This window comes from Elaeis guineensis, chromosome 16 (genome assembly GCF_000442705.2).
Source record: "Elaeis guineensis isolate ETL-2024a chromosome 16, EG11, whole genome shotgun sequence".
NCBI lineage: Eukaryota > Viridiplantae > Streptophyta > Magnoliopsida > Arecales > Arecaceae > Elaeis > Elaeis guineensis.
The window spans coordinates 40,830,306-40,843,898 of record NC_026008.2 but is presented as its reverse complement, the minus strand read 5'-3'; the positions used below and the strand labels follow the sequence as shown (position 1 = coordinate 40,843,898).

The following is a 13,593-nucleotide window of genomic DNA, read 5'->3' as shown; positions in this document are numbered from 1 at the left end:
TGTTGGTACATTTTTAATCTCAAGTGGCTATTGGTAATAGAATCTCCATTAATGTTGTTCAGCACTTATGGATATTTATGTTTCTATGGTACAATATTTTATTCCAATGAATGTGAGTGCACTACTGAGGATAAAATTTTTATGATCGAACCGATCATGAAAAAAATTATGATTGAACCATCATTATCTGCTACGTGTATATATTGAGATATTCATAAAATAAGAGATGGTTATGTGATGTTTATCTAAACTGTTCAAATATTTTTAGGATCTATTTATTTATTTTTTTAATTTTTTAAATTTTTAATATACATACGATCATTTATCTTTTGATAGACGTTTTCGAAGCATGTTCGATCATAATTCTTTTTATGATCGGTCCAACTATAAAAGTTTTATTCTATTATTGGACCTTAAAGTAAATGACCTTATGATGGATGGTGAGTAGAGATGAAATACATCCTTTATCGTACGATATTTTTCTCGAGATGGCACCCCAATGTAGATTGATTTGGGTGGGGTCCTTTTTCAAGATTGTTTGCAAGAGTCAGATTTTAATAAGCTTGCAGTGTCAGAAGTTTCGTTTACTCATAGTGTTAGTTGTATACAGAAGATTTTTGTTCATCTCAGAACTGCTTTATTTTTGTATAAAATTGCTTGGAATCAACTTCCATGTCATCGCTTTTTACACCAGCATGGTCTGCATATTCCAAATCATTATGATATTTACCCGGGTGTGGAACAATTGATTTCCCATGTCATTCTGAATTATATTTAGATTGACTACTTGGATATGAAGACATGCTCCTATTACTAATGCTCATATTATCTTAGCACCATATATTGAGGAGTTCATGTACAATGTTTAAGAGAAATCTTTGATAGGTAACCAAAGGTATGAGGCAGTGTTGATGTCATATATTGTATAACATATATTTCAAAGTGTTTTTTGTAGTCTTATACTAATTTTGATGTGAGCATCTACCGGATCCCGGGAATTCAGTAATGTAGTTGCTATTAAGAGTTGTTTGACAGCAAAAGAAATTTGTGGCTCGGATGATTTATTTCTTTGGAAGCCACCATCTCCTTGTTTCCTCCAAGTAAACTTTGGTGGTAGTGTTCTAAGTAAAGGTGAGTATGGTGGTGCCAGTTTTGTTATTAAAAATATTAGTATGCTAGTAGCAGCAATGGAGTTCATTTGTTTGAGATAACAGTATCAATGGCTCAGTTACATGTTGCTCGGAAAGGATCGGAGATTGCGGTGATGTATTTGGACGTGGTCCACACTATACTTGAAGGTGATTTAATGACTATGATTTAATAATTTTCTATAGTACTAGTGATCATGATTAGTTTCTATCCAATACTAATGACTGCTTTTCTTCTATCTTATGGGGTGATATATATCTATATAGAGGCAAAGAGTATAGTTGAGTGGATAGTGATGTATGCAACTAATCATATGGAAATAATTTTTTGGACTGCTATGTCGGAAATTCCTTTAGAGTTTTTGTAGATTTTATTTTCTGATTCATATAGATATGTTTTTATTAGATTGGTTTAATAAATATGATTTTATCAAAAAATAACAAACATTACCTAATGCTTTAATTGTCTTTACATTAGATTTGCCAACTCTTTTTCTTTTGTTATTGTCCTATTATTATTTCCTTGCTTCTCTACCATAAATCGTTAGGCGAGAATTACCACTCTAACAAGATAACCTAAGAGGCCATTTGATATGGCATGATTGTTTCAAGATTAAAAAAGATGTAGATGGTGATGATAAAATTAGCGTATTTGATTGTACCATAATAATCTTATATAATAGTAATCCCAAATTATCTTTACTTTTCAAATCATCACTCAATTCAATGATGGGATACCCATCCTTGAGGTCCGATATCTAAGATTATCCTAAAGCACTAATCTTGAGCTAAAATTTAGGAACAAAAATAACTCTTAATCTAGCAGAAAAATCAATATATCAATATACTATTAATACATTATTATATTATATTATACTAATATTATATATTATATATTTATGATATATACTTATTATAATATATTATTAAACATCTTGCTGTCAAGTCATTGTTCAATAATAATTTTAGATTATAGTAAAAATATGTCATCATACTTTATATTTTTATAAAATTATTTTATATATTACTTCTATTTATTTTATTTTTTGATCAAAATAAATACTAATACCAAAAATAATATTTTATAAGTATAAATAAAAATATAGATCATATAATAATAATTAATATATTTTTTAAAATGAATAATTTATAGGATTAATAAATATATTTTTATAAAATATATTAAGACGGTATTATAGGATCGATGATCTTAAATTTTTATAAAATATCAAATAGATTATTTATAAATATTTGAAGATTTTTTATCACTGAAATATAACATATCAAATACAATAATAATTTTAAATCATCAAAAATCATATTATCCCGAGATAAAAAATATAACTGATCTAAGGCCATCTTGATAATCATATTCAGATTACCAAACACCACCTAAGATCACTCCAAACAAAACGCGTCCAGCTACACAAATCAATGGTGCACCACAAACCCTAAGGATCCAAAAGAATCGTAATGCCTCAGCCAGCTCCCCTCACTTAAAGCGTGACCCATACCACGCGAGAAGCCACCCCAAGCACGCAACTCAAGATCGCACAAAACCGAGCACACCAACCGACACGTGTCTACCTACTAAGACCAACGTTCCAATGCATTTCCTGATACCAACTCCACACCCAATCACAACCCGTTGTCGGTTTGTCCCAATTCAACGAAGTCATCAAGACCCCCACTTCTGCACCCCTCTCCCCTATCCCTTAAAACCAGTGGGGCATCCCTGTCGGCGCCGGTGGGAGCCGACAAGAGTCAACCGTAATCGGGTGACTTGAAGATGGGGTCTCGTCGTCGGAGTGCCGGTCGACGTGGCGCGTGTCCGACCGGCGAACGCGGGCCCCGGGGAGGCCACTTGTGCACAGGTGGCGCGGGTGGCGGTGGTCGCGCACCGCGACAAGGGACCTTTTTGTGGGACCCGCCACTCCCCAGTCCCCCAGCACTCGGATCCTCTTCGGCCACGCGGCCCCCCCGGACTCGCCACCGCGCATTGCTCGTAGCTCCCATGTGATAACCCTATCCCTTTGCCCCTCGCCCCCACTCCACCGGGCCTCCTCCCTCCACGTGCCCCTTCTCCCCCAAACAAAGAGCGTGGAGAGAGAAACAAGAGAGGAGACACGCACACCCATTACAGAAGTCTCCAAGCTGTTGCTGCTGGCCTTCTTGGACTGCTACTCCTGCTGAAGTCGATATAAGCTGAGTGAATTCTGGCTTATTTTTGTTGTGTTTGAAGTGTGGAGGGTTCGACACCTAAAGTCAAGTCTTGGTGGTGGAAAGTGATAAGAGGTGAGTGGTGTTTAATGCTTCCGTTTGGTATGGGAGTCAATTTTTAGGTACATTCTATTGAATAAGCGTTTTGGTTCATTGTATCTTCTGGTATGTATACAGTGGGGTGGTAGTCCTGGGGCTTTCATTGTTGCTGGGGTGGAGAAAATTTTCCTTGGTGATTCGAAGACGGAGCACTGGTTACAGTTTTCTTCTGTCTTTGGCTTCCATTTTTGCTTGTATTCTGTCTTTTTCGTCGCACTTGGCAAGAAAGGTGAGAGTTTAGAAAGTCTCGAGATTTGGTTTATTGTCAAAAGTCTGTTGTTGCTTGCTCTCTAGTATAATTGCTTGTAGGAATCTTATCTTTATGAGAATACAGTAAACAAAGCTTAGTTTTTCAGCAACAACAACCAAAAGAAAAAGAGCGGTAGAAGGTTATATTCCAAATTAATTTTTCAGGGAATCCAGATATAAAGGTGCAACCTTGGAAGGTATATGCGGATCTAGTGAGTTGTTCTTCGAATCTGATCAGAGACTCCTCTGGATCTTGTTGTTCCGAGGCTATATCTATTGCGGATATGGTATATACAGCATAATTCCAAAATAAAAACAGAACTCTTGAGGTCCTCTAGTGCATTAGGTAGTACTTTAGATGGCTATATTGATGCTACGAGTTGTGTCAGCAGTACATATCTCAGCCAGCCTCGGTTTTCTCGAGGCAATTCGGGAAGGAGGTCGGCTTTCAGACAATTCAAGGCCTTCTGGAAGAGTTCAGACTCCGAGTTATAATGAGAGGCTGCAGAGGAAGAGGCGCAGATGGAGTTCATACTCACTCTATGCTGATTCAAAGTATGCATGTGTGGGGTTTGAGCCACAAGAGAATGACAATTTTCCGATATTGTCGAGTTTTGTGGCAAACACTGCAGGAGAGGTTGCAATATCTTCAGAGCAGAAGGTTTATGATGTGGTGCTGAAGCAGGCAGCATTGGTGAAGAAGCAGTTGAGATCCAATACTGCTCTTGATGTGAAGCCAGACATGGTGATTCCTGGAACTACAACCTTGTTGAATGAGGCTTATGATCGCTGTGGAGAAGTCTGTGCAGAGTATGCCAAGACCTTTTACCTTGGTCGGCTCTCATATCCAGTGTTTAATCTTCTACTTGTTTACTTAGATTTTGCTACAGAATATGGAGCCAAGAAATTGTCATGATTTCAGGCATTTTGGGTTAGTTCAGACATGAAATTTTCATGCATCTGATTTTAGTTTTATCTTCATCCAGGAACACTGCTCATGACCCCTGAAAGGAGGAGAGCCATCTGGGCAATATATGGTAATGGACATACTTAGCAGTATATCTGATTTCCAATTGTGAGATTCCAATTAATGAATCTAAAATTTAGCTTAGAGCTCATTTATACTTCTCTATATCTTTTAGTTATGGGATAGTCCTCTCATTTTAGAGTTTCTTTGAATCATTTCTTGAGGAAGAATCTGAAATCTAAGGTGAATTACAGAAGGAGAAAAGAAATATCACAAGTAAAAAAAATATAAATAGTATGTCTCGCATGTGCTATCAGAAATCAACCAATTTAATGGAGTATGGTCAAGAGTTGTTTACTCTCTCTCTCTCTCTTTTGACTGTTCCTTCTATCACTAGCCAAGGGAAGGTTTACATGGAATACTGCTACACTTCCTTCAATTGCATCCAGCTGTTTCTATGATTGACACATGTCCCCTGATTTGCACCCATTGAAAGTTAGCAGCAGCATGATGCTGCTAAGATGCTTGCACCTGATCCTCTACCATTTGGCAAATAAGCATCAAACTTATCCCAACATCCTGTCGTCAACTTCTCATCACTGAATCCACTTCAAGGATTTGCTTAGATTCTCAATTCACTCAACCTGCTACCAGCCAAAAACACTTCACATGCAGCACTGACACAGCACACTTGGACTCATTGAACTGATAAAAAACTTATGATTCTTTTTCTACTCTTGTCCCATGATGCGATAAGGAACTAGTTCTTAGGTAACCACCAAACATGACTAGTGTTAGTGTTAAGGGATGTTTGAAAGTAGAAAAATATAGCCACTAATTTTGTATTGGTTCATTAATTCTAGTTTTAGTTACATATTTGTGCTGATGTTTCCCATAGTAATTGGACTTTTAAGGTTTCTCCTTCTCATGGATTCACAAGAACATGTGTTCAGTTTGGTGCAGAAGGACCGACGAGCTCGTAGATGGACCCAATGCTTCTCACATTACGCCTTCGGCTATGGACAGGTGGGAGGCGAGGTTGGAGGATCTCTTTGCTGGCCGCCCCTACGACATGTTCGATGCTGCTCTTTCGCATACCGTTTCAAAGTTCCCTGTTGATATTCAGGCATGTGTTATGTACATGTATTTGATAAAAGTAAACCTTTTTCGCTTTATTCTGATGTTCAGCTTATCTTAAAATTAAAAAAAGAAAAAAATCTAAATGCTTTCACATCGGCTCATGGGCATTATAAGTAGCTCTGAAATTCAAAACTTCATATGACTTTGGCACTCATGACTGTCAAGAGGAGCCCTTGTACACATCAAACTATTTTTAGTGACCAGAAGAGAGTTTTGAGGCTTGACATTATCTCAAGAAGCAACTACATCATATTTGCATCTCTTGATGAAGGCTCCAAGTTTAGATTGCTCATACAATTAGTAATAAAGGATTTTATCTGCTACCACTTTAACATTTGCAGTCTAATTTTCCACCAACCGAAGAACGAATCGAACATGTATCATTGATGTGAGAATGGAACTCTACTTTGACAGGTTCTAGCGACACCAATTCTCCATTTATTTCTCATTCAGTGTTGGGTTTCTTTGCACATTTCAGCCATTCAAGGACATGATTGAAGGGATGCGGATGGACCTCAAGAAGTCAAGATACAATAACTTTGATGAGCTCTATCTGTATTGTTATTATGTAGCTGGGACTGTTGGACTAATGAGTGTGCCTGTCATGGGTATTGCTCCAGAGTCCAAGGCAACAACAGAAAGTGTATATAATGCTGCTTTGGCTTTAGGGATAGCAAATCAGCTCACCAATATACTCAGGGATGTAGGAGAAGAGTAAGTTGAAAAAAAAAAAAAAATCTACAAAATGTTGCTTGTCATCTTAGTTATTACTAGTTATTTTCCTATAATATGTTCTCCAACTACATGCATATTTCCTGTAAATGTTTCCCTTCTACTTACTGATGAATATTTCCTCAGTGCAAGAAGAGGCAGGATTTATCTGCCACAAGATGAGCTCGCGCAGGCCGGCCTTTCAGATGAAGATGTGTTTAATGGAAAGGTGACCGACGGATGGAGAAGCTTCATGAAGAACCAAATTAAAAGGGCAAGGATGTTCTTCCAGGAAGCGGAGAAAGGTGTGACCGAGCTCAGTCAAGCTAGTCGGTGGCCGGTAATATCACTTTCTTTTTCTTTCTTTCATTCATTAGAGTAACAAACATCAATCAATGGTTCCTCTCCATTAAAAACAAGTATGAACTTTTCAGTCCTTATTCTAATGCACATCAGTCAATGATTCTTCTACACCGAAACCAAATATGAAATGGATATAGCAAATTGAATACAAGAAATAAATAGAAATTAGCCATCTGCTTGGCTGTCTATCTCTGTCAAAACAGTAACCACCAACCATGTAATGTTGCCATTTTTTACAGAGGTCTGTCTTGATAATCCTTTTATCTCATTAAACATAGTTTCATCTCAGGCACTTCTATTAATCCTAGTCCATAAAGGTAGAAGTTAGCTTGCAGACCACTCAGCATTTTGCTTGTAATACTGGAAACTGATCAAAAAAATCCTTGTGCATGGCCTGTTGTAGGTGTGGGCTTCTCTGTTGTTATACAGGCAGATACTTGATGAGATTGAAGCAAACGACTATAATAATTTCATGAAGAGGGCCTATGTCAGCAAAGCAAAGAAGATAGCAGCTCTGCCCATTGCTTATGGAAGATCACTTATCAGGCCATCTTCTCGAAACCAGTCATTGTAACAAAAGCGCGAAGATTTAGAAGGATGTTCTATGCTGCCATAATTTGATCTATAAAGTATATATCTTTAAGGAGCAGGTAGACTGGATAGATCAATGATGTGGATTTTAGAATACCAGAATCAAGCAAGGAATGTAGTATATATGGCATCCTCAAATTAGAAAATGCAGTAGCTTATCCTCCCTTCTTATTTATTGTTACATAGCATTGTACAATAATGGAAACGAGTATATTTCAATATAAAGGGAGATGATTTTTTGTTATTCTTTTGAATGATTGTTGTATGACTCGATGACATTTTTTATAATCATCTATGCTTCATTCAGCTTTATATATACATAAATCCAAGCGGTTTCAAAAAGCAACAGTATTATCTTTGCCAGTATATATGGAGTTGAGTTTGTCTCCTGGGAAGAGTACCATGAGTCTTCTTAAATTTGAAAGGATATGGATGACATCTCAGACTCCTTTTTTCAATCCTTCTTGTACACTGATGTCTATATTTTCCTTCTCAAAAAATTGGGTGTCTTATGGAGCTCATAGTTCCCTAGACTCCATTCCATCAATAAAATAAAATAAAATAAAAGATTATTTCGAGATTGATTTACTTTGGGAAAATGGTTGTGCCTTTATCTGTTTATCATTTGCTGCTCCCTGTTTTTAAAGCATGCTATGCTTATATAGAACTAAAAAAGGCTCACATCTGTAAATATCCCAAGATTAAGAATCTTGCTGATAAACTGGGAAATGCACTAATCATTTCATTAAAGTGATGCAATGGAAACAACTGAAATCCAAGGAGAAACAGTCCAATGCTGGCACCACATGCCACTCCAGCTATCTAAAACATCATTACCATCTCATCCAGTCATCTATTTATTCAATGCAGAAACAAGGCACTCACACAGTACTAATATCATCATAATGCCCCAAACCCACCTTAGTCCTCATGGTGAGTATTTTAATGCCCTGGACTCCACAATGCCCATCACCTTCTTCCATGCAGGCCGGCTGGTGATGTCGGCCCACCAGGCCTTCACATGCTTCTTGCTGCTGATAAGGTGGCCCATGCCGCAATTCTCGACGACGTAGCGCAGGGCGGGGATATGGGTCAGGTCGGCCAGTGTGAACTCGTCGCCGGCCAGGTACTTGGCCTTGGAGAGCTGCCGCTCATAAACTTCGAGCACTTTGTCGAGCTTCTCGGCAGCGGCCTGGGCCTCGGCCTTGTTGCCGGTGAGGCCTTGGCCTGGCAGGACAAAAAGGTTGAAGACAATGGGGAAGACCAGTGGATTCAAGTTGATGGCCTCCACGTCCAGCCACATGTCCACCCGGGCCTTCTCCTCCAGTGTCCGGCCCAGAAGGTTCGGCCCACGGCCCGCGTATTTGTCCGCATAGTACCTCACAATGGCACGCGACTCTGAGAACATTAACAAGTGAACTTTTTAGTTACTTTGATTCAAGAAACTCTGTGACTGAAATTTCTGAATTCTTTTGCCAATGATTTCCTTACCAAATAGCTCAAAGTCTCCATCCACAATGTAGGGGACTTGCCCAAAAGGCTACAAAAGTAAGGGAAAGTTCCAAAAAAATTGAGTTAGTTTGGAACAAAATCAGGTTAAAGAAATCAAAGATAAGGTTAAAAAGACCAAAGATAAGAGCATAGGATTACTTGTTTGGTCATGTACTCAGGTGTCTTCTGTTCTCCTTTCTCCAGATTGACATGGATAATCTCGAACTCGACACCCTTCTCAATCAAGCAATGCATGACCCTCTGGGGGCACACGGCCGGTGTCATGCCATAGATTTGGACCACCATATTCGCTGTTTTGTTAGCAAAGCAATGAAGGGATTGAGAATGGTGGGGTTTGCAAGAGGGTGAGCTCCACTCTTATAAGTGTGGTGTTGGTGGTGTGATGGGGAGGGTGGGCACATGGCTTTGACCTACCAGTGGAGCATCGAAACCAAACCAAGAATATAATGTGGGTCCGGAAGGTTGACTAGTGGTTGGACTGTCACCGGACGGTCAAGGACTGCAATAGTAGTTAGGGTGGTAGCTGGTTCAAGGAAACCCACGTGCATTAGTCTTTGGGAGATATAATTTTTAGTTGGATCAGGACTAATCCAACCATGAAGCAACATGCATAAATATATGTGTATTGCACTCTTTTTTCTTTTTTCTTTTTCCACACGTCATTATGTGGGTTGCTCCGCGATAAAAATATTGGTCCAGTGGATCTGGTCCAACTAACAAGCACTTCTTGGAGAGATATCGTCTAATAAATTTGAGAAGAAATGGTATAGGAGATTTAGCCAATTTAAAAAAAAAAAGTGTGTAGGAGAACTACTTGGATATCACTACATACCAAGTCCGTGTTCTCAGATATCAAATTACTAATTTTTTTAATCTTATCTAAAAAATATGTTGTTGAAATTGCAATTGACTCTAGTTTCCAAGATAAGGGAGGTTATGAAGGTGGAGTTTGCCCTGCAACGGTGCCTGAAACGAAGACATTCGATACCATTCAGCCAATTCTAAATTGTGTGGATTAGCAATTACCCATTAACATGCATGTTCTAATCAATCACCCCCATTTGTTTTAGAGAGAAAATAACATAGATTTAGATTTTATTATACGGGAGTATTAAGCATCGATCTACCTAACCTCTTTCTCAATGTAATTTAGGCTTCATTGGGTTAGCTAAGGCTGAGCAAATAATCGAAACCGAAAAAACCCACCCAATCCGATCTGATAAACATCGGTTTCGATCGGTTGAAAGATTTGAATCGGATTGTGATTTGTAAAAAATTCGGTTAATTACGAACGGTTCAATTTCTATATTTTTAATCCGTATGAAACCGAACCTGATCAAACGATATAATATTTTCAATACTTGAACTGTTTGAAAACTTAAAAATTGACAATTATGATATGTTATGTACTGACTTATAAATGTTATGAAATTATTATATCCTAGTTTCTATATAAATTGAATGATGTATTAGTTTGTGATGTTTAAAATCAATATTGGATCAACATTAAAATCCAAACCGACACCACCCACCCGAACCCGCTACAAACCTTTAACTTCGATTTCAAATGATTTATATATGATAAATGATCGGCAGCATGTTAGATTTACTTCAATCTGATTGGATTCGATTGAATCAAATTTTTTTCTCAACCTGACCCAACTCAACCCGTGCTCAGCCCTAGGGTTAGCATTGTGGGTCCATGAAACAAGGCCATGTGAAGACCTTGTAAAATTAGGTTTACACCTAAATGGGGACCCCAAACTTCAATATGAGGTTATTGGCGCCAAGTTATTACCAAAGCATGCCATCTGCAATGGAAGAAACTGAAATGTTTGGTGTATGGAGAATGCCTCAACTAAACAAGGTGGAAGCTAACTATATGCTGAGTCCATGTTTTGGATCCTTGCCTTCCTGGTTTCCAGCATTTCCTTTTCATGGCTTCTTTGTTCAACACTGACATGCAACGCTATATGGAGGCAAAAACTCTAACAAAAACAAGCCTAGAATAGGTCTAACTCACTGTAATTTGTCTATAATTGAATTCCCCCATCCAAACACGTAGGCCTAATCCTGAAATATGATTAGTTATGTACGAACCATGTTTCAGATGGATGTGATAATAATTTAGTAGGTTCTACGCCTGTGTCCATGTACACATGGTCCCACATCTCATATACCTTGATGTATGATGGCAAGGTTTGAACATAATTTACCTTCTTTATTTATGATGGTCAATAGAAGATCCAAGGGGAGTGTTTTAGAATATAGATTGCCCCAATATCCTCAAGAAGATATGCCACCTGACAGAAAATAATAAAAAATCGAGATAAATACCCATATTCTCAAACAATTTTAAATTCAACCTCAGTGGATCCGGGGAGTGTCAACCAGTCTAACTGGAAAAGTCATTGGAGTGTGGCAGCCAGGATCTAAACCAGCCTACACCTGCATGACCCCTCTCATTTTCTCTTTAAAAAGACCCTATCAGTCATGCTACATGCATTAGAAATATTTGGAATCCTGCTTGATGACATCCTCACCATCATTATGTCATTGGCTTGGTATTTCCTCAAACATCTATGTTGCACTTAGAAACTTTGTTTGACCACTCTAATAGTCTAACTCAAGGTCAGCTCACCACTTTAACCTCTCTAGAAATCAAAAAAAGAGGAGCACACAAGGCAGAAAGAGAGTATGGAAGAATGGAGAGTAGTGTTCCAAAGAAAAGTCTTACAATTCTTTTCCAAGTAGTTTGGCCAATGAGACCTCCTCCTCTTCTTCTTCTTCTTTTTTAAAGCTCTACTAGATACAATGAGTGGTTAAAATATATATAAGTTTCACAAAATAAATGGTTAGGATTATTCTAGCTCCATACGTGAACCTGCAAAAATATCTAACCTCTTTACTAGATAATTTTGCAAAAATACCAAACGGACTTGATGTTGGATCAAACAGCTAAAGTTTAGGATCAGACACATTGTACATTAGGCAATTTATACATGAGCATGTCCTGTCCCCTGACATATACCATAATGGAGACGCAGGGAAGAGTTATTAATGACAAGATTTTCGGTTGAGAGACCTTGAGCTAACCCAAACTGATAAACTAGAAGGCCGGCTTGACCTAGCTGGAATTACCCAAGCCTTTCGGCAGTCACCAATTTACACACATGGTTCTCTACCATAACCATGCTCAAGTCCATTGAGTAATATCATCGAACATATATCCGACATGCTCGTATTCTTGAAGTTGTAACCATGAATAGCATAAGACAAGATGTCAAATCTCGAAAGAGATATCTGTCGCAAAGAAACGTAGACAAACTAAACAAGTAGGGTGTGTACCTCTACCATAACCATGCTCAAGTCCATTGAGTAATATCATCGAACATATATCCGACATGCTCGTATTCTTGAAGTTGTAACCATGAATAGCATAAGACAAGATGTCAAATCTCCAAAGAGATACGTGTCGCAAAGAAACGTAGACAAACTAAACAAGTAGGGTGTGTACCTCTACCATAACCATGCTCAAGTCCATTGAGTAATATCATCGAACATATATCCGACATGCTCGTATTCTTAAAGTTGTAACCATGAATAGCATAAGACAAGATGTCAAATCTCAAAAGAGATATCTGTCACAAAGAAACGTAGATAAAGTAAACAAGTAGGGTGTATACCTCTACCATAACCATGCTCAGGTCCATTGAGTAATATCATCGAACATATATCCGACATGCTCGCATTCTTAAAGTTGTAACCATGATCCGCATAAGACAAGATGTCAAATCTCAAAAGAGATATCTGTCACAGAGAAACGCGGATAAACTAAACAAGTAGCCGTTATTCTATAACATTGAATGCATATAAAAAAAAGTGGACTCAGTTTTCTTTAATAAGAGTGGGAGGGGGAGGAGGAGGGGGAGGGGGAGGAGGAGAATGGTGGCGCTTGGAGTGGAGGTAATCTTGAAGGGCTTGGAGCTGCTCCTGGGAAGGTGGCTTCTCGTTGTTCTTGATTGACCTGTGCACGTCATACGTTGTCGCTCCCAAGACCAGAAGCCTGGACATTTTTATAATGAATTCTTGAAAGGAATAAAGCTTAAAAAAAAGTAGAACTATTGAAGAGATAAACTGGGGTATTAAAATTTAGGATGGATGGGGATTACCCCGAGGCAAATAACACTATCTGTCTGGGGAATATGTGTTTGCCGAAGAGCCTCATTTCATCTGCCTCGGTGGGGATGAGGTGAGAAGAACGCAAGAGTTGTTACCCCTCTCTTATATTTTCCTTGGTTCCCCGTCCGCTCAAATCATGAGTGCCACTTGGCTACAAACTCAAGGGGTTTTTGATTGAAAGAAAATGAAGATCTGAAATTGAAATCAAAATAAATGATTTGATTGGGAGGAGTCTCTCATTTCGATTATGATTTTTGGATGGAATGAGAATGTCTCAATCTATATAAAACTCAATCCTTAGTCTTCTCTATGAATTCAAATTTTCATCGATTTCGAATTTTGGATGAAATGATAATGGCTCAATCTATATAAAACTCAATCCTTAGTCTTCTCTATGAATTCAAATTTTCA

At 38.2% G+C, this 13,593-nt stretch overlaps 2 protein-coding genes and 1 long non-coding RNA gene across 3 annotated transcripts; 1 reads left to right on the top strand and 2 right to left on the bottom strand.

Annotated features, from left to right (window-relative positions):
• The first annotated feature begins 3,196 nt into the window (after window positions 1-3,196).
• Window positions 3,197-7,732, top strand: LOC105058894 (phytoene synthase 2, chloroplastic). The gene is made up of 8 exons (XM_010941957.4): window positions 3,197-3,443; window positions 3,546-3,696; window positions 3,882-4,549; window positions 4,703-4,753; window positions 5,637-5,809; window positions 6,302-6,537; window positions 6,682-6,874; window positions 7,301-7,732. The coding sequence occupies exons 3-8, from the start codon at window positions 4,075-4,077 to the stop codon at window positions 7,469-7,471; spliced, it is 1,299 nt and encodes a 432-aa protein (XP_010940259.1). The 5' UTR covers window positions 3,197-3,443; window positions 3,546-3,696; window positions 3,882-4,074; the 3' UTR covers window positions 7,472-7,732.
• A 473-nt stretch (window positions 7,733-8,205) lies between these two features.
• Window positions 8,206-9,348, bottom strand: LOC105058893 (glutathione S-transferase F12). Its single transcript, XM_010941955.4, has 3 exons — window positions 9,139-9,348; window positions 8,980-9,028; window positions 8,206-8,886 (listed from the first exon to the last, which is right to left on the bottom strand). Exons 1-3 carry the CDS (start codon window positions 9,283-9,285, stop codon window positions 8,417-8,419), a joined length of 666 nt encoding a protein of 221 aa, XP_010940257.1. The 5' UTR covers window positions 9,286-9,348; the 3' UTR covers window positions 8,206-8,416.
• Window positions 9,349-12,661: 3,313 nt separating this feature from the next.
• On the bottom strand, window positions 12,662-13,593 carry LOC105058892 (uncharacterized). Its single transcript, XR_834191.3, has 2 exons — window positions 13,173-13,593; window positions 12,662-13,066 (listed from the first exon to the last, which is right to left on the bottom strand). It is a non-coding gene; the product is annotated as an uncharacterized lncRNA (long non-coding RNA).

Coding starts and splice junctions, on each gene's coding strand:
- LOC105058893 (XM_010941955.4), bottom strand. CDS start 9,285: ATGGTGGTCCAAATCTATGGCATGACACCGGCCGTGTGCCCCCAGAGG. Junction 9,029..9,138: donor CTGAGTACATGACCAAACAA/GTAATCCTATGC, acceptor TTACTTTTGTAG/CCTTTTGGGCAAGTCCCCTA. Junction 8,887..8,979: donor TGGAGACTTTGAGCTATTTG/GTAAGGAAATCA, acceptor TAATGTTCTCAG/AGTCGCGTGCCATTGTGAGG.
- LOC105058894 (XM_010941957.4), top strand. CDS start 4,075: ATGGCTATATTGATGCTACGAGTTGTGTCAGCAGTACATATCTCAGCC. Junction 4,754..5,636: donor AGCCATCTGGGCAATATATG/GTAATGGACATA, acceptor ACATGTGTTCAG/TTTGGTGCAGAAGGACCGAC. Junction 6,875..7,300: donor GTCAAGCTAGTCGGTGGCCG/GTAATATCACTT, acceptor GGCCTGTTGTAG/GTGTGGGCTTCTCTGTTGTT.